This window comes from Misgurnus anguillicaudatus, chromosome 18 (genome assembly GCF_027580225.2).
Source record: "Misgurnus anguillicaudatus chromosome 18, ASM2758022v2, whole genome shotgun sequence".
Taxonomy (NCBI): Eukaryota; Metazoa; Chordata; class Actinopteri; order Cypriniformes; family Cobitidae; genus Misgurnus; species Misgurnus anguillicaudatus.
The window spans coordinates 15,114,732-15,140,503 of record NC_073354.2 but is presented as its reverse complement, the minus strand read 5'-3'; the positions used below and the strand labels follow the sequence as shown (position 1 = coordinate 15,140,503).

Sequence of the window (25,772 nt, the reverse complement as noted above, 5' to 3'; positions counted from 1 at the left end):
CACAAATAAAATATATAAATGCAAAATATTGTATAAATGATATGATAGTTATACATTGCCAATTTTAAAAATGCATTTTTATTACTCTAGCATTGTGATTCAACACATTATATAATCATAATACAGGCCTATACTATACTAATGAAACTGCTTGAGTTTTACATATTTATATCATCATTACACACGCACACATACAGTAAACATACATTTACATACATATTAAATTATGTCTAAACATATACAAAAAGATCACATTTTCATGATTCATCATCAGATGTTTTGCAAATTTACATTCATTTAAAGAGCACCAATCCGATTCACGATTTTACATGAATTATGATTAATCATCAGATTTTTTTTGATAATTTACATTCATTTAAAGAGCACCAATCCAATTCAAGTTTTTACATTTCCTTTGGTGTGTAAGTGTGTATTAGTACATGTTAACGACATGCAAAAGGTTCAAACCACAAAGTAAACGATGACGCTGAGTTATCGTCTCCAACATAAATCTCTTTTCTTGGACTACAACAAACACACGGATTGTAGGCAACAGTTTACTTCCTGGGATTGGTGACAAGGCCAACATTATCATAATTCCTCCTGCTTTGACTCACAGCCTGAAAGTTAACTCCTGTTAGCATTGCATTGTGAGTGAATCTTTCAAACATGTTAAGGAGCGTCGGTAACACTTTTTATAATTTTCCATATTCTTACCCTCTTATTACCCCAAACTTAACATATTGTTCACTTATACCTACAAGTATGTGCGGTAGAGGTACTCTGTTGTTACAAATACTGTAAATTCAGTTTAATTACATGGTACATTGCGGGTCGTAATATAAAGTGTATTTGACTGAGTAAATTTCAAATAAGAATGCATTAAAGGTGTTCTAAACGAACTCACACGTTTTAGAGCATGAAACATTTTTTGTTACATACAGCAAACATCTCCTCACTATCTGCTTGCTGCCTGTCCGCTGATCAAACTGTAAGAAAAAGGCAATCTCTGTAGACAGCCCAGGCTCCACAAACGGCAATAAAAACAAAGTGGCCAAACCTACTATCAGAAACGATTACAAAGTGTTCCAGCCAATAAACGACAAGAAGGATTTGGGGGTGGGGGTTAGGTGTGTTCATGAAAGCACGGAAGGGAGGGGGAAGAGGAGGAGTTAGCCACGCTCCGTTTGTTTGAAAACAGTTCAAACATCAACAAAAAGTAACTGCTTCAAATCTGATTTTTGTATCACATTTATGTACATAGAGATCAAACAGCACACTTATAAGATTTTCTTTTTCACAATTACTTTGGAAAAGAAAGAAGGGGAGGACTGATCATCCTGCGTGTCCCTGTTATCACGCAAACATTCTTTGATCCCACGCAGATCCGAGCTTGAAAGATTGCTTTTCAGGTTTAAGACAGCAACAACATGTTGCTTACTAGCAGAGAATGAAAACAAAAATGTTTAATAAAGCAAGCAAGCAAGCAAGCAATTAAACATCTTACAATTCTTAAAGGGTACCATTCCTATGTATGGCTTAATAGATTTACACACAGATTGGCTATATAAATGTGAGATAATTCCCTAATAATAAGTGACTATTAAACGTTTTACAAATGATGAATTTTTTTGCCTTGAACTACATGACGTCAAATGGTTGCAGTCAAAACCCGTTCTCTTAAATCGTGTTTTCTGTCAGATGTGAATGCACTGCAGGTGGCAGTATGTGCTCATTTTATTTGTCTTGATGTCTACGTTTAGCCTTTTCAACACGGTAGGTTTGAGTCCTTCATTCAAAAAATATCCCATATACAGGAAAGGATGCATATGTAGATCTTCTTCTGCTGTGCATATTGAGTTTCTGCACGAGAGCGCCCTCTGGCTTTTGGATGTTGTGGCATTTCACCATAATTGATTGAGAAGCTTAGCGAGCATCTTCGGGCGATTTATTGATGCACCCCAAATTAGATGCATGGAGGCTTATGATGTGTATTTCATTTTAGGGTAACGTGTAAGTGTTGTCTGACCGCTCTAAATTGGACAAAATGACCTAAATTGCGTAACTAAAATGTCATCAGTAAGCGCGGTAAAAGACCAAACGGGCAAGTGCCCTTCGTTATGCCGACTGGTTTTTCCGACACTGGGCCAACGGGTGGTATTCCTTACAGACTGGATGTAACAGCCAAAGGCATTGTAACTACACAACTGTTGTCTTCTGCAACCATTTGACATCATTAACCCAGCACTGCACGTAAACAGCAATAGTGGCCTCCATATGTTAAAATCGGGATCATATTTTAAGATTTTTTTATATAATAAAAATTTTATAGCAAAATTTTTTTTGTAGTATAAGGCATTTATAGCATGCTACAGAATACAAGTCATTACAGGGTACCTTTTAAACAATGACATCATGACTATAGAGGGAAATCACTTCATAACAGGGTTATGTATTTGAGTATTTAAGTTTATTGAAGTATTTAGCAGGTGCGATGTTCCTAACCATTATTAAGCCAACTAAAAGATGTCTATTAGTATCTGGAAACATGCATTTTTTATGTAAAAAAAATTATTTAATATTGTCATGGTATGCTTTATGGAGAGACTAGAAGGACGAATGGTAACATTAAATATATAACTTTAATAACAAATGGCAGGTAATACAAACATACATAAAACGTTGCAAAGAAGAGAACCGACAGAAACTGAAAACAATGGTGATTATCAATGGTGGAATGAGTATGATGTCGAGGAATAGTAAACAGGTAAAGATGGTAATCAAATATGGTGGATGACGGGGTGAAAAGGATCATGGGTGATGTAGTCTGGTGAGTGAGGGCAGATGACAGGGGATCCGTTACAAATATATACCTCAGGTCAGGATAGATTCTTGCAAGTGAAACTCTCTCAAGTTCAAGGCTCCCAGGGTCTTGAAGTTTCAGGATCTCAGATAATCTTGGCAGTATTTCAGAAAGCCATTTTTCATTGGACCCCTTGTCAAGAGAATATACATTTAATTAGAAAAGTACATTTACAGTACATACTGCACTATAAAAAAATCTGTAAACATACATCGAGGACAATGCAGTGTATTAATATAAAAGAATGATCAATAATACAGCTGTTTTTCTGAATTTTTAATTTACACTTCATTGAGTTTTGTTTTGGAGACTCGAACCGGAAATTCTCGGGTTACAAGCCCGACTCTCAAACCACTAGGCTACGACTGCCCTAAAAGGATAAAAGGAAAAACATTTTCACATTCCACAAATATAGGCATGTGTGTTTGTCCTCTCACCGCTTCGGAAAATGTAGAGCAGATCATTCGGTTGTCTTGGCACATGAAGTCAGCTGCTTCCTCCTGCCGTTTCTTCCCTTTCAGCTTCTGTTTTCTCTTCATCATTTGCCTCACATACTCAACCATTACTGCTAAATGCAGCTTGCCCAGCAGTTCCTATGCATAGGGTTAGGGTTAGTGGTCGGTGTGTGTGGGGGTATTTTCCTGATAATGCAGCATCCTTTTAATATTTTTAATAAATATATTTACACACTATGTTATTATTGCATCCTGTTAATCTAGAAAAATACGGAGGTACAAATAATATCTGCCAATACATTTAATTACGAGTAACACTTATTGCAAATTTGATAATAACTTATTTTTTACCTATACTGTAAATAGCATTTCGCTATAAGAAAATTCTAACATCGTTACTTAGTGTAAATAAAAATATATCTATATTTTTACGTAGTGTAAATAGTATCTATCGCTATTTGCACTTAGTTTAAAAAGTACCTTAGGGGTCAGACACCGGATGCACAGCTCAGCGCCGTGCCATTATAAAAACATCAAACACATTGTTTTCTATGAGTATACGCACACCGGCGCCGACAGGTGGCGCCTGTCCGTGGCGCCCAGCTTTGACTCAGGAAGTTGCTCAAAACATTAAATAACATCATATTTGTCCCAAATCATTAACGATTAACATTGGCTGCTAACGTTTATTTTGCAATTTGAAGTAGACGCTAACTGACTAAGCTCGCGCTATTTAATCTGCACTTCCGGTGTATGATACCTCCGAGTTGTCCTAGACGCGATGCGGCGATGAGCTGCGCATCCGGTGTGCGACCCCCTTAACGCTATTTGGATTTGTGTAAATAGCCGCTGCCTATCTAAAAACCTGAAGTAGTTCACAATAGATCACAATAACCATAGACGATTTTCATTATGTTTGATGATCATTTCTTTACACAACTTTAATTTGATCTAATTATAGTTTTAATACTTAAAACAAAACAAAAATGTTTGAAATGTGCTTGGGCTGTCTTATGTAAGCAATAAGGTACGAGAGGCTGTGCTGTATCGTGAATAAGCAACGGCCGAAGGGCGTTGTTAGGCACGACGCGAAGCGGAGTGCCTGCAACTGTTGGGACTCTGCCATAATCTTGTTGGTAATTATATCTAGTTTTGTATGGCAGGGTCCTAACAGTACATGTTTTGTGTGGGAGATCGTGGTTTTGGTTTTGTTATATTTAACCACGTTTTTCCCGTGTCTTGTGACCTTTTCCCCGCTCCCTTGTATTCTCTAGTCTTTGTTTTAATGTCTTGTTTAGTCTAGTGTTCTGTTTTCATGTGTGTGTATATATATATATATATATATATTTATATATATTTATGGTTTTGTCTTTGTACTGTGGTTGTCTTGTGTTTGTATGTCTCGTCTCCTGACTCCGCCCCCTCGTTTCCCTGTTAATTATCCCATTATTGTTTGATTCATGTCACCTGTTCACCTCTTGATTTGCTCCCCTATTTAAGTCCTTGTGCCCATTGTGCTGTCTACGTGCGTACTGTTTGTTCCTGCTGTGTTCCTGTCGGATTCAAACCAGTTAAGCCAAGTTTATTTGTACTGTTTAACTAGTCCAGTTTAGTGTCTTGTTGTACTTAGTGTAGTCTTATCCTGTCAGTGTTTTGTAACTTAGTATCTTGTATATTCTGTTTGTTTTGCCCCCTCGTGGGTTTTCTTTTACCTTTTGTTAATAAAGTCCTGTATTGTTTACTGCCGTCTGCGCTTGGGTTCATCTGTCCCCAAACCCTCACAGAACGCACGTAGCCCAACTGAACCCAGCAGACATGAGCGATTCCGACTCGGGATGGTGGAATACCCTCGTCGCCGAGACCCGGGCTGGCGAGGGCCCTTTTCCGCCTCAGGGAGGGCTCTCTTTGAGGGAATATGCCAAATCGATGGAGAGAAGGAGGGGATTGTTTCCTGAGGAGCTAGCCAACTCCTATCTTGTTGCTGGCCTTAATGTCCTCCCTCCTCAGCAGAAGCGGAGGGACCTGGTCCGTCTCCCTTACTGGGAGATGGTGGACCGTCTCGGGAGGCAGCAACCAGATCAGACCAGCATGTCACCTCCAAAGCTCTCGTCTAGTCCATTGTCCCCTATCCCAGAGGGTTGTGTCATCGGAGTCTTGACGCAAGAGGACCCGGCGCTCACCATCTCGACCCCAGAGAGCTTCTCTCAGCCTGTCAGTCTCCGAGGCAAACGTGAGAGGAGGATTTCCTGGGAGTCGGCGTCAGAAGGGTCCTCCATAGAGCCTGTCACTTCCACCGCTGTGCCCTCAGCTCCAGCATCACTTTCTGCGCCACGCCCCAAGAAGAAAAAGCGGAAAAAAGGGTCATCGGCTTCACAAGCTGTTGCAGCCTCCCCCGTCTCCGAGCCTCTGTCGCAGCCACCACAGCCGTCTGCACATCCGTCTGCGCAGCCACCACAGCCGTCTGCACAGCCACTGTCGTCTGCGCAGCCACAGCCGTTTGCGCAGCCGCCACAGCCATCTGCGCAGTCAGCTGCAGCACCCTCTGTCATTGACTCTGTGTCGTCTCTGCAGCCGCCCGCTGCACCCCCTGTCATTGACTCTGTGTCGTCTCTGCAGTCACCCGCTGCACCCCCCGTTATTGACCCTGTCTTTCCCGTCCTGTCCCAAGCTGTTCCTTCCCCTAAGATCCCGGTTAGGCGAGCCCGGCCTCCACGTACACAACCCTCAGCTACTCCCCGGGGTCAGAAGGCTCGCCCTGTACCCAGTCCCATCCCTCCCCCTGTGAACTTTGTTGTTCCCCCGCCCCCCCTCCCTTGTTTATTGTTCTTGTTGTCTCACCCTAACCCTCTTGTTGTTCTCTCTTGTCTTCCTTTGTTGGTGTTTGTCATGTTTTCGTGGATGTTGTCCAGTGTCCAGTCTGTCTTGTCCTGTGTCTCTCCTTGAGGGCCGCCAGGGGGCGTCCCTTGAGGGGAGGGTCCTGTTGGGACTCTGCCATAATCTTGTTGGTAATTATATCTAGTTTTGTATGGCAGGGTCCTAACAGTACATGTTTTGTGTGGGAGATCGTGGTTTTGGTTTTGTTATATTTAACCACGTTTTTCCCGTGTCTTGTGACCTTTTCCCCGCTCCCTTGTATTCTCTAGTCTTTGTTTTAATGTCTTGTTTAGTCTAGTGTTCTGTTTTCATGTGCCTAACAACGCCCTTCAGCCGTTACTTATTCACGATACAGCACAGCCTCTCGTACCTTATTGCTTACATAAAATCTTACATATGCAATGCTATTTATTTTTATATGGTATGATTAATTCCATATTATTTATTTTTATATTTATTTGTAAAGTGGTAAGATCCTACTAACTTGCATATTACAATACTTGAATAGCCTGAAGCCAGGATTAAGTAGATACAAATCGAAACTATTAGATTAAAAAATAATTTGTGCCAAAAGCCTTTTGTTAATATCATTATTTCATTTTTAGCAGCTATCTGAGCTCCTTAAAAACAGAGCAATCTATCTACATCTGTTAAATTAAGTTTGCTTCTGACCTCTTGGCAGACAGACTCCAGCGTTTCCAAATTATGTATATGATTTTCAAGTCCTTTCACCAGCCCATCCAAAACCTCATCGTGCCTATGACACCAGGCGTCAGTCCAAAGCTTACGGTACAGCGGCTTTGGAGAAATTAAAAACAAAGGAATTAAACACATTCTTATCTCTAGATAAACTGCATTTTCTTTACTAACCTTCAGTTCTGTGTGAATTCGACTGAGAAAATATTGCTGACAAATTGTTTTGATGTTTTCTAATGTACACAACAGTATTCTTCTAGTCTTTTCTGGGAAAAGACTTTCTGCTTCTTGTACATAAACCCTAAGAGAAATAATGGTTGAATGTTAGCAGATTGCATGCTAACAGAGAGATAATGTAAATTTCAAATATGAGAAACACAAAATCATGCAAATGTGACGCATATGCTACATTTAGTTTCTTTTAAAAAAATAATCAAACTATAAATAATTACACACCATTGTAAGTAAACATTATAACTATACTATTAAAATGCTCGAGAAAACAATAAAATAGATTAAGTACAAACCGGATCAATAAGGCCATGAATATTTTGATGAATCAACCAAACTCACCCAAACTGCTGAATGCTAACCAGAATAGCACAGAGAGTATTAGCAGCACCTCCTTGTTTAACTTTGATAAGTTCCTCTAGATTTCTCATATACCTGCCATTGAAAATCAAGGAAATCATTTTAATCAATAATAATAAGGCAATGAAATTGTATTTTTTGTTTCTTTTTATGTGATCTGTTTTTGTTGCTCAAGCGTTAAGCCATAGCACTGAAATGCCAAATGTGGGTTGAGCTCCCATGCAGCAAATTACCAAGTCATACTTTAAGTCACTTTGGATAAAAATGTCTGTCAACTGAAAAAATTCACTTACTCTTTTAGACAACTGTCCAGCTGGCATAAAATGTACTCGTTTTTACTTTCAGAGCCCAAAATCGCTTTGATCTCCTTCATAGATGAATCAATAAGCTTTAAAACAAACATGGTGACATTTCATGACTTGAGCTATCTTGAGTAAAGTCATAAACACTTCTGTCAGCTACATTTTAATCTTTAAAAACAGGCACAAATTAAATAAGAGGATTAGAAAGTCACTAGAAGAAGCCACAACCTACCGGTATAATATCTACAGCAAGGCTGCTGACATAAAATCCATCCACCAGTTGTGGCTCAATGCCATCACTCCATTTCTTCATTTCTTTCCCAAAAGCATTAGACAACCACTTTCTGACTTCTTCCTGATGACAGAAAACAAGGAAATATCAATACCAATGTGCAGCAGCTCGAGGAATATTGATGACATAAAGCATGGGTCTTCAATCTGGAGGCCTACAAGGGGTCCAGAACGAAACTATAGGGGGTCCGCCAAATGATGTTTAATCACAAGCTATTTTTTTGTTGTTAAAAAATGAAAAACATATATACAAAACGTTATAACCAATGTTCCCTTTAAGTTGCACACGTGCATGGTCGCGTGTGACCCCTTCTTATCTATACTTCTGAAATTAGACGGCTGTTTCAAGCTGTTCAGATTTGTTAAAGCGCTAATTCGACAGGCCACACCGCATCTACATTATAAACTGTGGCAAAACTATCACTTGCATTTAAAATCAATGAAACTGGCGCCGTGAAAAAGAAGCGTTTGCTAAGCACTCCACTTAATAAAATTACGTGCTTTTATAACAAAATCTGTTACTGTACGTCTGCACTGATGTCTTCTGCACAAACTCTATCCCCACCAAAATAGGCAGTCTTTGTGCCCTTCATGATCAGTCATATTTATAAACCCAAAGCTCAGGTTTAGGTAAATGTGTAATTGTCTATCTCACAGTCAAATGAACATGTATTACACTGCAAATACCTTAAAATAATAATTGAACCAAATAAGAAAAATTGCATGTACAATAGCATCATATTGCTAATGTACTGTCTGAACATAGTATGGCTGTGTGACAATATGCTTTGTTTTATCAAATTTATTAATCATTTATCTATTAAAACAGTTCCAGTCCATGATTCTGATTGGTAAATAGTGTTTTAAGCAGCAACTAGCAGTTGCACATCGACCTGATCTAATAAATTTCAATAGAAACTTGGTGACTTCCGAGTCAAACCAAGCGAGAGTGACTGTTGGCGACAAGGTGGGGTGTTTAGAGATAAAAGACTGACACACAGCGACAAAATCACTTATTATGGTAATGTACAGTCACTCCACTTTTCGTTGTGCTTAACCCTACATTCACATTTTGAGCGATTCACATTCCACATGGTGGAAATTGGTCATAAATTACTTACATTTTTATGTTTTTTGCCCAAAAACTAGTAAAAGTACACCTCTGGGAAAAAACTTGTCATGATATATGTGTATATGCCTACTACTACTAAATACTTTTGCTATAGCTCAATGGTAGAGCACTTTGTTAAGCAGCACAAAGGGTCATCATTTTAAAATCTACTGTTTGAGACTTCTTTACCATGTTTAGCTTGCTGCAGCATTAATAGAACAGGTTTTGGTTGCAACCTTTTGATGTCCCATTTTGCGATGTGAACAAAATGGCAGCATCTATATTCAAAGATTTTTTTCAAAGTTTATTAAAACTATGTCTATTAAGCCATACTTGTGTTTTTATAGTCAAAGTACCCAAAGTATAACTGTTCTTTGAAACCTAGAAGTCATCCACTGAATTACCTCTTTGTATGAAAAGTACTGTTCATGTAATATCTTAAGCGTTCCTTCAGGCAGTAGAGGTCCAAGCGATGATTGGTCGATGTGCTCTTTCAATTCCTGGTGGGTCAGCACATCGCTAAAAAATAATTAAAGTATCCATATGTGAATTTTATTTTACTTTCTTATTTACTTTCCTGTTTTATAGGATTTCAATTCAGCCTTAGGCTAAAATATATACAAGGAAATACATAAGGTAATGTATACTTGAGAGACTAATATATTAAATCATTACGTATTGTCGCTGTCCAATGAAAACCACGTATGTCCATTTTGCCGATTTTTAGATTTTTCGACGGATTGAATGTTCAGGTTTATTTCCGTATACAGTATGCTTCACATACCTAAATGGCCAATAAAAAGTTGTGAAATCATGTCATCTGATGTCTAGGAGTGTCATGTCACGTACGTCTAGGAGTGACAAAATTATGGTAGGACTGTGCAAACAAAGTATCTGTCTAGCATAGGTGTTATTTACACTTGGGGCGCTGGGGACATGTCCCCACCACTTTTTAAAAGCATTTGGATAAAATGTTCTGAAAAATCAAGCGATGCTTAAGACTGGTTTTGTGGTCCAGGGTCACATATGTTGCGTTGTATGCTTATGGTGTGTTTTCTTTTACATATGTAATGAAATTCATTGTAATAATTGACTAAACGCGCTGCTGTTTTCTATGGCATGGTGCTTTGGCACTGTTCGGTGGAGCTGGTGTTGCAGAGACTGTTACATGTGTGCAGTTGACATTGTTGAGGGTTTTATGCTGAATATTTTCTTTTTGACTGGCCTACGCTATGCCCATTTTTGATGCGCCGTTATTCAATATTTTTCCCGTCCTGCAGTAATGTTTTTTATCTGATCTTTTGTCCCCACCACTTTTCAACACAAACCGACGCCCCTGCTGTCTGGCATTACCATGTTAGTGTATTGATTCATTGTCTCTTCATAATTTGCAAGAGACATTTAATAAATGTATAATTAATATTAAATAAACTAAGCGTATTTAACTAAGACGTAGGCTATTTAATAAACTGAGCGTATTCATCTGGCAATATAAAACGCGACTTGGCCATTCTAATTAATGATCAGAAGAACGCGTATCGACATTACTGTAAAATATGTACGTATGTCCATTTAAACTCAATTTTGGTCAAATGTGGATTATATCATTACACTGGCAACAGTATGGTTACATGTAAAGATGCCGTACCAAGTATGACAACGCTACATTCAACTGCTTTTGATATACAGTGTTTTTATCACTTCCTGAAAAGTAACCGTTTTGGACATACATGAGTTTCATCGGGCAGCGGCGATATGTAAAAATACTACATGAGTCCAGGCGTTATACAAGTTTATTCCAGAATTATAACAAATGTGTGCTTTTAAATAACTGATATTAGCATTGCAACTTGGTTCAGTGTCTCTTACCTTGGGTAGTGAAATGTAATCCAACTTAATATATAGCAGCAATCCTCAACATCAACACTAGATCTGGTCAGCTCCTGGAGTCTGGTGGAGAAAGCTTGATGGTAAAGTTGCGCATAAATTATGCAAATGTTAAAGTCTGGTGGATAACATTCCCTTAACCGTCTGACCACCACCAGCAGATCTTTTTGTATTTGCTTGCCCAGTCGGCACACTTCTCTCTTCAAGGGAGAAGACAGCTTGTCCGCCCCATTCTCCTCTTCATTTGCATTTTTCATTCGTTCTTCCACAACAGTCTTGAGTTGTGTGTCATGGATCTCTCTGCACCTTATCGGCCTCCAAACTGGACGTTTCTCCATGGCCAGTGTCTCCCAGCGTTTGTCCTGTGCCTCCTCCTGAAGTATGGCAGTCACAGCACTCTTGAGTTTCTCCTGGTTGTCCTCAATGAAGGACTCATAGATGATCATCTTCAAATTAAGAATAAAGGTTTCATAGTCTGCCTGCATCTTGTCCACCTCTTCTTCGGCTCTGGCCAATTCATTCGAACCAAACAGACGTTCCTCAGCTGCCACCAGCAGCTTCTGTGCTTCAGCCAGACGGTTCTGTTCCAGTTCCGCTGCAGTTTGTGAGAGGACAATTAATTTCTATTGATAGTCTTTATTAGCAAAATGTATTTACAGTTTAAAAAGTAGAAATATTGTGTCAAGAAAAAGTATGTGAACCCTTTGAAACAAACTGGTTTTCTACAATGATTTGCCATAAAATGTGATCTGATTCTCATCTAGGTCACAACAATAGACAAACACAGTGTGCATAAGCTGATAACACACAAATAATTCTAGTTTCTTGTGTCTTCATTTGAAAACACCCATTAAACATCCATAGTGCTGGAGGAAAATGCAAGTGAACCCTTGGATTTAATAGCTTGTTGAGCCTCCATTGGCAGCAATTACTTCAAGCAAGTGTTTTCAGTTGTTTTGAAACAGACTTGCATATCGTTCAGAGGGAATTTTTTTAAGCTATCTGTGGTGGATTTACTTCAATGCTTAAGGTCATTGTCCTGCTGCATCAACCAACTTCTACTGAGCTTCAACCACCCTGACATTATCCTCTAGGATATTTTTTTAAACTTGTGAATTCATTTTCCTCTTGATCATGGAAAGTGGTCCAGGCCCCGAGGCAGTAAATCATGCACAAAACATGATGTTCCCTCCACAATACTTTACTGTTGAGATGATGTTTTGATTTTGGTAAGTTGTGCCCTTTTTGCGGCATAGTATTTTTCCCAAACAATTAAACTTTTGTTTCATCAATCCATGAAAATATTTTCCCAGTAGCACTACGGTTTGCCAAGATGCTCTTTTGCAAACTTCAGGCTCATGTTTTTAACTCTGCAATGTTTCTGCCATAGACACCGTGCCTGTTCAAAGGCTTACATATGGTAGACTCATGAACAGAAATGTGTGAAAAAGCAATCTGTCTAACTGTCAACTGATGGATGTCTAAATATTTTGAGATTGTTTTGTATCCCTTTTCAGCCTTATGGAGTGTAACAACTCTTGATTGGATATCTTTAGAGAGGCATGGTTCATAAGAGCTAAAGCATCCTAAGGACAGCAATCCTAAAATGTTTGAGTGTCTTTTAATCAATCAAAGTTGCACTAAACCACATCTTTAAACTAATTTTATTAATTGGACTCCAGATTGCCAGCTTCTGACACAAATTCACAAATTAGCTTTCATGAAAGTAATAAGTCTATGGGTTCACTTACATTTTCCCCCAGCACTGTGAATGTTTAATGGGTGTTTTCAAAAAAGACACTAGAAATTAGAATCTACAAACTAGAATTATTCATCAGCTTATGCACATTGTGGTTGTCTATTGTTCTGACCTAGATAGGGTGGCCATTCGTGCCAGTTCCGCCGGACACGTCCCGAACATGTTTTCAGGTGCGTTCTCCGGAAGTCGCGTTGGTCGACCGCGTGGGTCATCGGGGTTTAATATTTCGGGTTCAATTTCAGAAAAGCAACCGTTACATTTCAAGGTAAAAATGAAACTACAATGATTGTATGTCTTAAAAGAAATAAATCTTAATTTTCTAATGTATTTTAACTGAAATGTGATGACGTATGCGGTCGAGCAACGTGACTTCCGGAGAACGAACCCGAAAACATGTTCGGGACGTGTCCGGCGGAACTGGCACGAATGGCCACCCTAGACCTAGATGATGATCAGATCACATTTTATAACTAATCACTGTAGAAAACCAGTTCATTTCTAGGGGTTCACATACTTTTTCTTGCCATTGTACATCACACTAGGGCTGTAACGATTAATCTTGTGTCCCATTAAGAATGCCCGTCCGAAATCGATTCTGAATTGCAAGACTGCGATTCTGTGTTTCATACACAGCTTGTGCGTGTACTACGGCATTTGGTCAGTAGGAAGTCCTTATCAATCTAAAATCATTACGAGTCGTTTATAATGTGCATTTAAAAAAGCAACACTTGTAAAACAAAATCATTCAAAATATTCTTTATTATCATGAAAATACCTGAAACAATTTGAAGAACAGCGATATAAATATTAATTTCCTGGAATAGTGTTTGTAATGCTACTTCTTCTGTGGAACAAAGGGAGTTTCTGCACGAGAGCGCCCCCTGGCATTTGGATGTGCCTGGATTTCCCCATAATTCATACAAATTCATTCATTGAGAAAACGTGCATTTGCACAATTAATCGTTACAGCCCTACATCACACCATTGTCCTGTTTTACCTGATAACCTTTCATGTGCAGATTTTGATTTTGTGAAGTTTAAAAATTTTATTTTATCAGACACTTTGGTTCTCTGCTTGTTTTTCTGAGGCCCCAACTCAGGATCACCAGAGGAAACTTGAGTGCTGTCAGTGGCCATTTCTACAAAAAAATCAAAATATGTCAAAATAATATCAGTTCTCTCATAATATAAAATATGAAACATGCTTATATCTAAACTGAATGCTGCTTTAACAGATACAGACTTAAGTCCCTATTAAATCAAATGTAACTGGTTATAAACTGGTATTGTCCGAACCGCTGACAAAATTCAAATACAGAAGATATCAGCATTCAAACCTTACATTTCTGCAAGTGTGCTAAAAAAGTCTAGAATTTTTATGACGTCATCCTACGCTTCTCATCAAATTTTCTGTCCAATCAAATGCTCCCTAGACTTTGAAGCATCCCACCCCCTACATTACACTGAACCTGCGCCTGAAATCACAAGTGCATGAAATGAGACAGTTGTGAATACATTCGCTTGTTCTTAGGTGGGGATGGCACATAGTGCTATGTAGGGGATAAGAATACATTTATGCAGTATAAATATGCTTTCCATTAGGGTGAACAGAGTCCGCGTCAGTGTCACGTGAGCCTCTACAACACGCACACATACAGGGTGCTCTAATCCAGCGTGATAGCATCTGTGGATGAGATCAAACATCACAAACGGTTAGACAGTCTCAACATTATAAACATCACTGACGAGTAGAGAAGACGACTAACATCGCTGCATACACACAAATATAAATTGCACATCAATGTTATTCTTGTTTTTATTTTGTAATAGCAGTTTACATTATATCCAAATCACACAGAGCAAAATAAAGATAGCTATAAGTATGCATGCAAAAAATTAATGACTGCTGTAAAAGAAGCTTAATGACTTTGATCCTTTTTATCTCTGCAACACAGCAATGATTTTGCAGACCAACTAATTCATTTGCATCTATTCTTTTATTCTGCGTTTCAATGAATTTTGCACTGCCAATACTGTTTTCCATTTTCGCGCGTGTTGCGTTATCAGCTTGAGTCACAGACTACATCAATCTCTGCATTGTAAAATTTTTTTTTAGTCGCTAGTATTAAGGGTCACGTTCTTTCTGATCCAATTTTTTTTTAAACTTTAGTTAATGTGTAATGTTGCTGTTAGACAATAAATAATACCTGCAAAATGATAAAGCTCAAAGTTCAGTGCCAGGCAATATATTTTCTTTAACAGAATTCCCCTTTCAAAGCCTACAGCGACCGGCCGGATTGGACTACAGCCTCTACTTCCTGGTTAAATGACGTCAATATAAGAGTTTTCGACTAAACTCTGCCCACAGAAATATGTCAGTCGCCAGCTAAGCTAACGGCTCTGCTAAGCTAAGCTGCTGTCGAATCACAACACAGTAAACAAACTAAACAATCAGAACTCGATACATATTTCTGAAGGAGGGACTTCCCAGATCAAAGACATCAGCCCGTTTTAGGACAGTGAAAACAGTGGTATAGAAATAAATAAATTGTGTAAAATGATTGTTTTTGATTAGCATTTGTATTGCTGTAGTTTTATAACAAATACAATAGTTAAACTATGGCTACTGTAGTGGGGCCATGGTAAGTTACTATGGTTTTTAAAATACTGTAGCTATATATAAACTAAATTGCTGCAGCAATCTTTTTTTGGCTCAGTGCTTGTCTGGCCACTTGTGGCATAGCAAAGAGTGATCGGCACATGATATCACAGTATCGTGAGAAAGATTTGAGAGTAGATGACTTAATATGCTTTTAAATCAATCTTGCAGTAGTGTGACATGACAATATTGCCATGGCATATACATAAAACAAGAAACATACAACAACACTATAATAACAAACATTAAGGTGGAATGCAGCTAAGGTGCTGTACGATGTATAAAGTATTACTACGAATATAATAGAAAGAGAGGTTGTTCAACATCACAAAGGCGTGATTTGATTTTCCAATCTGTGCAGCAATGTCCTCTTCTGTACTACTATTACGCAGTGTCCGAAAATAGTCCTCTGCTTTTGAAAGTAACCAAGGGAACTATTTTCGGGTGCTGCGTAATATCATTGCGCCTCCTGCAGCCATGTTACGGCAGCAAAGTCCTTGATTATTATACCAGAATGAGAGTATAGTTTCTAGCCATATTGGCCTAGAAAATCTTAACTTTTAATTTTCCGTCTGTCTTAGTACATGATGTAACTACAGAAGAGTCAAGTTTTGTGTGATGCTAATGGTCTAATCAGATTCAATGGATTATGCTGAGCTAAGCTAAAAGTCGTACTGCCAGACCTGGAGATTGTCTCAATAGATTCCAAAATGGTAAAAATCAAATGTTTCACTCTATGGAAGCTGTAAAATGAGTCTACTTGAATGAGCGTCCATTTAAATCTTTGAATTTCTATGTTCAATTTTTTCTAATGGGGGGAGTTCAGCATATTCTTTGAGACTGCTTTTTATGAGTTTGGGACCCATTCCTTTAGCCATTTTTATTTCTAAGCCTGTGTAAAGCTTGGTTGCTACAAACATGGACGAGGATATGGATACAGCGATGGTTGAGGCTTCTGCAACAGTGAAAATCTAAAGGGGCATAATTAGGCGGAATGTCTGAAAAATTCATTTGCGGGTTTTCCTGACACTCCTTGTAAGCCCTCTGCTCAGAAGAAAGCTAAATCCAACAATCCCGACTCAGTTTCTAATTCTGTGCTGCTGTCGGCTATCGAAAAAGTTGGCAAATTACAAGAAGAGTCATTGGTAAAACTGCAGTCAGTTGAAGCATCGATAAAAGAAAAAAACTTTATTTTTCTGGGTCCACGGCAAGGGATGTTGACCTACCTAAGCCTAAGTTTTACCTGGAATTCAAGCTTTATGCTAAACAAATCTTCTAAAAAATGTTTCATTTATTGCAGTGGTCTCAAACTCCTGGCCAGCGGGATGGCTGCTGTAAAAAATATTGCATAATCTGGGCTGCAGAAAGATTTTTATTCACTTTGTTTTATATTCGTTTGATTTCTGATTTAAATTTGTCCGTTAACATGTTGGGTCTAACAACGTGTGTTAAAGTAGAGTCAAGGCATTTCTTTCTTTATAAAGTGCTCGGGAGGTTGGGCTCCCGTGGCGTGGCGTCACTCGTTGCTACCCAACCATGAGTCATGCTCTTCGTGATGGCGAGGATAACGGAATGCTTGATCAAATTTTAACTGCTCATCTGCACCTTGCTTCAATCATATTAATGTCACCATGCAATCAGTTAATCTGTTTGGGACTTTAGAGTGTTCATCCAGGCCTCAGCCTCCGAATGCCACACAGGAAACGCATTACTAGTTGGTCTTTGCCTAATAAGAGACTGACCGCTAAGGTAAGGAAGGCAAATATAGCTGTCACATAACCTTAATGGTCAAAGAAGACAGCCCAGCTGCAAACCGCTCCTATAAAGACTCCAGAACTGAACCTACTGGGCAGTTAACTGGGTCATATAAGTGCTCTTGGCACAATTTAATAAAAAGTCTTCTTTTAAATGTGTATAATTTCCTGGTGGAGGGAGCTCTGGAATGTAAAATAGTCTGCACAACCTCGGTTGAGAGACCCATTTTTATGAGTCTGTCCTAGAGTCAGAGGCCAGACACACAAACTCATTCGCTCTAGGCAGGGGTGAAACACAGTGTTCCTCGCTTGAGACTATAGACCCCTCCAGATCGGCACCTTAAATGGGGATCTGTCTAGAAGGTAGACCAGGTTCGAAAATCATACACGGGCTGGCCAACACAAGGCTACAAGCAACAGTGGCGCCTGTGTAGCCAGACCCTCTCCAGAGCCAGGCCCTCAGGCCCTTCTTGTGCCATGGCGTTCAGCCTGAGTTGGTCTTGGTGAGTCAGACAAACCCAAAGAAGGCAATGTGGGTACTCCTGAGTTGCAAAAAGCTCAGCTTTTGCTTGGCCGAACCTGGGCCAGATTTGCTCCACCAAATGTGGGTGAGGTCCCCATTTCCTCAAGCTTGCCTCAGAAGAACATCTGCTCCATGTGGACTTACATAGATTTTGACCTTATGGTCTTCCATAGCCACTTCTCAGCCTTAGAGGGATGCATCTGTCGTAAACCTGATGTGATGACCCTGAGCCCCCAATATCGGCCTTCTTGGATCCATGGATTCTTCCATAATACATAGGCACAGACCGCACCTAAATTCAGGACTTTAAACAAAAACCCGAAATATTTTCATATTCTTAGGGCACGAAGACATGTGCGCGCAACCCTGAACATGTGAAAAGGCCAACACTGGCCTTTTTGAGAAAGGAACCATGGTTTCTTTCATAATACTAAGGCACAAAGCATCTGCATGTGACCTTCTCTTACAAACATTAACCATGGTTTTACTACAGTTAAAACCAAAAAACATGGTTACTGTAGTAAACCCATGGTAACCACAAAATAACCATGGTTTTGACAACAATGGTTTTCAAAAACCATAGTTAAAGCATGGTTAGTGTAGTAAAACCATGGTTTTGCTGATAGTAATCCATACAACAAATAACCATGGTTACTACCCTTTTACCACAATAAAACGGTTAATTTTTGTAAGGGTTGATCATAAGAAATGGGTTGGCCCACAAATTATCCAGAAGCTGGAAGGAAGAGGAAAAGAGATCTCGTGTTAATCACAGTGAGAGTACCCCAAAGCATTGTAAAGCAGCATAATCATCTAGAGTGAACTATCTGTGAGTCTTTTTAGGATGTGAGTGGCCCCACTGTGGAGAAAGAGTGTGGGTGAGCCGGGAACGGGGAGCGAAGGAAGACGCTGGGTTGTCGCGGCGGTAACGTCTATCTGTAATTATTCGCTGCATCAGTGTCTCAGCGATCTCCAGGACGAGTCCTCGGTCAGACGTGGTGTTGACCTTAATTTCACCAAGAGTGTGTGGAGTGCAATGGGTGAGTCTTTGTCCTTTGCTGTGAGTTTATACACTTGAAAACTGCAGTGTTGTGCTGTGTCTGTGTCGTCAACAACCACTTTCCAGGCCAGACGAAATCCTGTGAAAGAAGTGAACATTGAGGCTGGCAAAGTAACCATCTCCATGTTAATGCCGTTGGCGACATCCTGACTCTTTTCCCCCACGTGACGGTGGTGTGGCAACAACCTCAAGTAAGAATAGTGTGGATACATTGGGAAATGTTAATGGTGAGAAGTTGGCTGCTGTAAGAGAAAATCAGCTGTGCGTGTGTATAATTACCTGTGTGGAGCATCTTCAAAGGTCCGCCCCTGTCTAGATCTCTTGCCCTGTCGGTTGGAAGAGAGGAGAGGGAAGTGTTCACATCCACCCAATGTAACACACCCCGGGTGGAACATCTCACCTAAACTTACCTGTGTGGTAACACCTGTGGAGGCCGTGTTCAGCCCAACGCAGCAGCAGCCTTTGACCCACATCTCCATCTGCCCTTGGCTTGAAACCTCAAAAAGGGTGAACACCCGATATCCATTTCTGCATATTCTGTATCCTGTATGCCCAAGTAAAGCCCCAGTTACCTTCAATGTACTTACCTTATGCCAAAAGCTAAAGCCAACATATTGTGTTGTACGCCCGCCTGTATGCCCAAGGAGGCCCCAGTTACCTTCAATGTACTTACCTTATGTCATAAGCTAAAGCCAGCATATTGTGTTGTACACCTGCCTGAAAGCCCAAGTAAAGTTCCAGTTGCCCCTTACTGTACTTACCTTAAGTCCAAAGCTAACCCCAGCATATTGTGTTGTACACCCACCTGTATGCCCGAAGGAGCCCCAGTTGCCTTTCAACATACTTACCGTATCACATACTTACCTGTCTCCTAAGTGAAGATCCAGTGGCCCCTCTGTACACCGTCCGTGCCCAGCCCTGTTACACTTACCTGTATGTTCTTGTGCAGATCTAGCGGGTCCCTTTGAAGTGTCTACCTGCACGTCGACTTGCCACTCAGGATACAGAAACTGTGGAAACCCTCCGTACACTTACCCGTACGGTTTCAGTCGGGTCCCGGCAGCCATTGTGTAGCTCCACCAGCATCTGGAAGGCCAGGAGTTCAACCCGCTGGGCCGCATCGGAGCTTCGCCACACATAGCAGCAGGTATTCAATTGCATCCAACATTGTGATACTTACCATCGGCATCCTTTTACGTCCAGGAAAGGAGAGGGCCCTGGACCGCTTTCCTGTAAGCCAGAACGAAGAGGCAGGTTGTGAATAAGCTGATTGTCGTTGCATAAACTGAATGGAGAAGAGTGAAGGACTCATCTGAGTTTTCCCGCGACGGAGTCCGAGTGACTCGGGATTGTTATGCTCCGGCTGGAGAATTGGATTTTAGCCCCTTTCCCCTTCCCTAATACCCTTTTTAAATAATTTAATAAAGTTTGTTTTACTATTTAATATTTACCTATGCTCTCTGTGTGTCTGGTCATTGGGGTGCTCTTGGGACCTCCTCGAGGTGGAAACTAGGGAGGGGCGAGACTCACGACACCAGTATTCCGCTCTGACCTGCGACAGAAGCATTTACACATTTTGTAAATGTACAAGAGGATAGCAATAGGATAAACGAAAGGACTTTGTATTGGTTTGCCACACCCAGGCCCGGATTAAGAGGACCCAATAACACCTTGTGTTTAATCCGCAAGCGCAAATTCAAAAATATGAGGGAATATACTGTTAGACAGAACTACAGAACGCGCGGCGTGTGCATACCGCACTATAAGGAGGGGAAGAGCTCGCACACAGAAAATCGGTGTGTGTGTGGGAAAACACTACTAACCTTTAATTAAGTCATGATAAACTCGATCAGCTGTCTTCTCTGTCATTAACATCTGTTGACGTTTACGAGAAAAGACAAGTACACGGGGGAACGCACATGGAAAACAGTGCCAAATTTTAAGTCTTTCACTCAGTGTAACGTGAGAGGCACTGTCGAGGTGCTGCACACAGCATGAGTGAGAGAACGCGTGCATGAGAGGGGTGCCGCTGAGTACTAGCAACAGCGAATGCCGTTTAAAAAAAAAATAAAAATTAATTGTAAAAATCTATATGGTGGGCAATGCTGATTCTGTGGCGGCGCACCACAAATAAATCAATGCATGGGAAACACCGCAATTACCATCCCAATCAGAGGCAGAGTCTTCACAGTCAAAGTACATTACGCCACCTCAGCGGACGCAGGTCTTGAACCGCGAGAGACATGATCATTGTCTGAGACTCGTCAAACAACGACGCCTATGACATCACGCCCAACCAATGGTCAAATTTGCTATACATACTAAAAGACCATCACGCTGTAGGAATTCCCCATAGCGTCAGCTCTCAGACGCAGCGTGAAGTTCCCTCGAAAGGGAACTCCTCATTAATTAGTCAGTTAGCTGACAATGCACGTCTTTTTCTTAATGGTGCAGTGTGTAATATTTAGAAGGATCTCTTGACAGAAATGCAAAATAATATACAAAACTATATTATCAGTGGGTGGTGTATAAAGACCTTTTTATAATGAACTGTTATGTTTTTATTACCTGAGAATGAGACGTTTTTATCTACAAACACGAAGGGTCCCCTTACGTGGAAGTCGCCATTTTGTGCCACCTTGTTTCTACAGAAGCCCTAAACGTTTTTTGCTAAGTTGTCTCCGACTATAAAATGTTTTTCTGGTGGCGGCTACCGTAGCTTCTCTATGCGTTTCAAAAGCGAGGGGTGAGCAGTGGACTGAGCTGTTGGATGCAATTCGCAATCTTACCACTAGATACCGCTAAACTTGACACACTACGTAGCGGTTTCCCGGACAGGGATTAGACTAGTCCTAGACTTAAACACTTTTAAGAGCTCTCCAAACTGAAAACAACTTGCACTGACATATCTTAAACTACATCAGTGCCCTTTGTTTTACCTCAAAATGCACACAGGTTATGTTATTAGCAAGGCATGTTTGTTAAAACTAGTTATATTTCCTAATTAAACTAAGGCCTAGTCCTGGATTAAGCTAATCCTGGTCCGGGAAACCGCCCCTACATCTTTAAAGATAAGTCACAGGTTTCTTTTGTCTTAAATGAACTGTATATTTTCTCTACAGCTTCTGGTTTAGTAGTAAACCCCCGTAAAAGTGAAATTTTGTATGTACATGAATCAGATCAAATTTCTGTTAATGGTTTAAATGTTAAAGAGTTGATATTTGCAGATCAGGTTTAGACCGTCTTCAACTTTCAACCAAAAGGTACTATGTGGCAGGCTGTAGAGATACTTAACAAATTATGGGAGAGTCCCTGCTGGCTAAGGCTAAAGGTAAATCACACATCCTGCTCTCTCCTTATATATCGATTAGAAAACTTTTAAGTTTATTAACTCTCTGATTTTCTGCTTCATTTGGAAAAAAATAAGTTAAAAGGAAATCTCTGATAAGAAGCTACAAGGAGGGTGATCTTAAAGGATTAGTCAATTTTCTTAAAAGTTAAATCCAGATAATTTACTCACCACCATGTCATCCAAAATGTTGATGTCTTTCTTTGTTCAGTCAAGAAGAAATTATGTTTTTTGAGGACACCAACACTTAACACTTAACTCAACACTTAACAGTTTTTTTCAACGGAGTTTCAAAGGTCTATAAACGATCCCAAACGAGGCATAAGGGTCTTATCTAGCGAAACGATTTTCATTTTTGCCAAGAAAAATAAAAAATATGCACTTTTAAACCATAACTTTTCATCTAGGTCCGGTCCAGCGCGACCTAACGTAAATGCGTAGTGATGTAGGGAGGTCACGTGTTACATATATAAAACGCACATTTGCGGACCATTGTAAACAATAAACTGACACAAAGACATTAATTAGTATTATTCCACATACAACAACGTCGGAACGGTCCTCTTCCAACACACATGTAAACACTGGGGCAGAGTTTTGCGTTCGTCCTCTGTGACCTCTTGACGTCATGACGTATTGCGTGAGGTCACACTGACACTTTCAGGACTGGATCTAGACGAGCAATTGTGGTTTAAAAGTGTATATTTGTTATTTTTCTTGTCAAAAATGAAAATTGTTTCGCTAGATAAGACCCGTATGCCTTGTTTGCGATCGTTTATAGTCCTTTAAAACTCAGTTGAAAAAAAAAACGGTTACGTGTTGAGTTAACTGTTAAGTGTTGGTGTCCATTAAAGTCCATTAAAATGAGAAAAATCCTGCAATGTTTTCCTCAAAAAACATAATTTCTTCTCAACTGAACAAAGACAGACATCAACATTTTGGATGACATGGTGGTGAGTAAATTATCTGGATTTTTCTCCCAAGAAAATGGAATAATCCTCTAATGCTTTAGATTTTCAAAAAATTAACCAAACAAAAAAAAAAGTAATAAAAAATGTATATACAACAATGATTTACAATGGTTTTAGATTCACAATGAAATCTTTAAAGAGTATGGTGGTCTCAGATTTTCATAAGCAGGCTCTAGAATCCTGGAAGATGGCTTTTAAACATATTTTATCCCCTCTCTCTTTATTATTTGGATTACCATAACTATATTTTCTGGTATCAAATCTCTGTTTTTCAAAGAATGGGTAAGTCAAAATATACTTTTTTTTTCTGATTTATTTAATTCTCAAGGGAACCTACTTTCTTTTCCTGATTTTGTGACTTCAAAAGGTGCAACTATTTTCCAAAGAGATTTTAACAAAGTTATTAATAGTGTCTCTGTCAGTTTAGAAACATTGTCATATAAAGCACATTCCTACACCTGCAATCAATGGTGTTTATATTTTAGATAAAAAATGCAATAATCTCTTTATTAAATATGCACTTTCTTCAACTTGAGGAAGCCTTAAAGCACATCTAAATGGAGTTTCGATTGTCTTAACTAAAAAAAAACGTATGGACTTTTCCCCACAAGTTCATAGCTCCAGTTCAAAATTACACAGATATTACCCTTACAGTTTGAAGAATGTATATTCATTATGCTCATTAATCTATTTTACATTTGTTTCATCATTGCCCATGATTCAAGTCTTGTTACTATTTTAGCTTTTCTATTGTCAGATTTTTATTCTATAGACATTATTCTCGAAAACACAATTTTACTGCTTTGTCTTCTGGGTAAATGCCCTGCATTTTGATGAAGCAAATTAAAAAGAAACGGCAAAGCATTAAACAGACCCAAAGTCATTAAGCTTCTTTTACATTTATATCTTTATTTTTGCTCTACATTATATATATTTTTTAAATTTAAATCTTCCTTGACAATTCAGTCTTTTTTCACTCAATGCTTTATTTTTTTGCAGATATATCCAGCACTGTATTGATTCTATATTGACATGGTAAAACCCAAATGAGAGGTTAAAACCTAATCGCTAATTCTGTGTCACTCCTTGCAAAAGGACATCCTGCCTATGTCACCCATGAAAATACCTCTGCAGTATGCAGTACCTAGGGTTATGGTGATGTGGATCTGATCTAACCGCCCTTCTGGTCCAACAGGGATCCGACATCATCACTTACAGAACAGCAATGCAGACATCACAACAATGTACATGTTGGAGTAATTTATTGTCATATATCATTTATTTGTAGTGTTTGTTGTTTATTTTGTGTAATAACCGATGTAATAATGATGTAGGTAGAAATAAACAGACATTAATGACTATAAAGGTTTGATTAAGGATAAAAGTCTTTTACATTAAATGAAATTATGAATCATTAAAAAGGATTATAAAATACTCTGTTCTAATCATTAACAAAGAATTGTAACAGTTTAACAGTCTGATAGACAAAAAATAGTAGATGTCTCTTACCTTATTTCACTTTCCTTTAACAGTATTATCCACAGGTAAAAGCACCCTAATGTCTCCTGAACCTCTTATAGCTTTCAGCTGCATCTGACTGTCCTCTTGCTTTTTGCTCACACAAGCACCATGTGATCAAGATGCTCGTCTCCCATAGGCAGACCTCATGTTGTGCTTATGATACTTTTGTTGAAACATCATCACATCTTTTCCTGATTCCTGAAAGCCTGTTTCCTGGACTTTAATTATAACATCCTAGAATCCGATCATTATCTAGTGTATTGACAGTTTCAGCAGTAACAACATAAACAAACGGCTTTTGTGGAACAAACGTAACTTCCGGTAAACTCCACAAAGAATTAATAACAACAAAGTTCTTTTAATTTAGTTTATTTCTCATCACAAGCAAAATAAACAACACATAGATTACTTTAGTTCAAATCATAGCTAAAGCGTATCAAAATCTAATCTACACTGAGCTAACGTTACTGTGTAAAATGTGTACTATAATGTATGCAATCTTATCGACCGGCAAACCATCAAATAGCAGTAATCCATGATCGCCGTCTCCCCTCGTCTTTAGGAAACCAAAACATTTGCTATATTCAATGAGGTATATGTTCAAGAGTTCAGTTAAGCCACTAGCCAGACCATTAAACAAACAGAGACCGGAAGTAAAGTTCCGTCCACATGCGTAATTGCGTTACCGCAAGTGCGTCCAATGCATCTGTCTATAGCCTATGTGGTAGGCTAGCCTGGCTCCGCCCTCCTACATTCTTCCGCTTAATTTTCATTTCGCTTCAGAAGAACGTCTGGTACTGCTGTGTAGAGTTTTGTTTTCTCTGGCAAAAATCTGCAGGTCCAATCAGCGAACAGCGGGGAGTGGCTAAGAAGATGCAGACGTTGAGGTCGTGCGCCAGACTGAGTGACATACGTCACGACCAAACGTTAGCGATTGGTTATGGCAGATTCAGAGTGACTCTGGGCAGATCCAATAGTTTTAAACTTCAACAGAGGACCCTCCTTAACGGAAGTAACGCTTTACAATGGAGCGTGGCCAGACTCTCTGTACAAATGAAATGAATGTACGAGAGTCTGGTTGCACCAGGCTAAGTGTAGGCTACAAA

General features: G+C 39.4%; 1 protein-coding gene across 4 annotated transcripts; it reads right to left on the bottom strand.

The window, feature by feature from the left end:
- Window positions 1-67: 67 nt before the first annotated feature.
- On the bottom strand, window positions 68-24,779 carry LOC129429361 (tumor necrosis factor alpha-induced protein 2-like). Of its 4 annotated transcripts, none has more exons than XM_055185989.2 (12): window positions 24,655-24,779; window positions 13,828-14,513; window positions 11,053-11,665; window positions 9,588-9,702; window positions 8,014-8,136; window positions 7,773-7,867; window positions 7,462-7,554; window positions 7,063-7,189; window positions 6,865-6,990; window positions 3,301-3,456; window positions 2,874-2,995; window positions 68-1,440 (listed from the first exon to the last, which is right to left on the bottom strand). In XM_055185989.2, the coding sequence occupies exons 2-12, from the start codon at window positions 14,030-14,032 to the stop codon at window positions 1,281-1,283; spliced, it is 1,935 nt and encodes a 644-aa protein (XP_055041964.2). In that variant the 5' UTR covers window positions 14,033-14,513; window positions 24,655-24,779; the 3' UTR covers window positions 68-1,280. The 4 variants fall into 4 exon arrangements, with proteins under 4 accessions (XP_055041964.2, XP_055041965.2, XP_055041963.2 ...); XM_055185990.2 differs by lacking the exon at window positions 68-1,440 and having other exon boundaries at window positions 1,631-2,995; window positions 13,828-13,968; window positions 14,172-14,513; XM_055185988.2 differs by lacking the exon at window positions 68-1,440 and having other exon boundaries at window positions 1,631-2,995.
- Window positions 24,780-25,772: the final 993 nt, after the last annotated feature.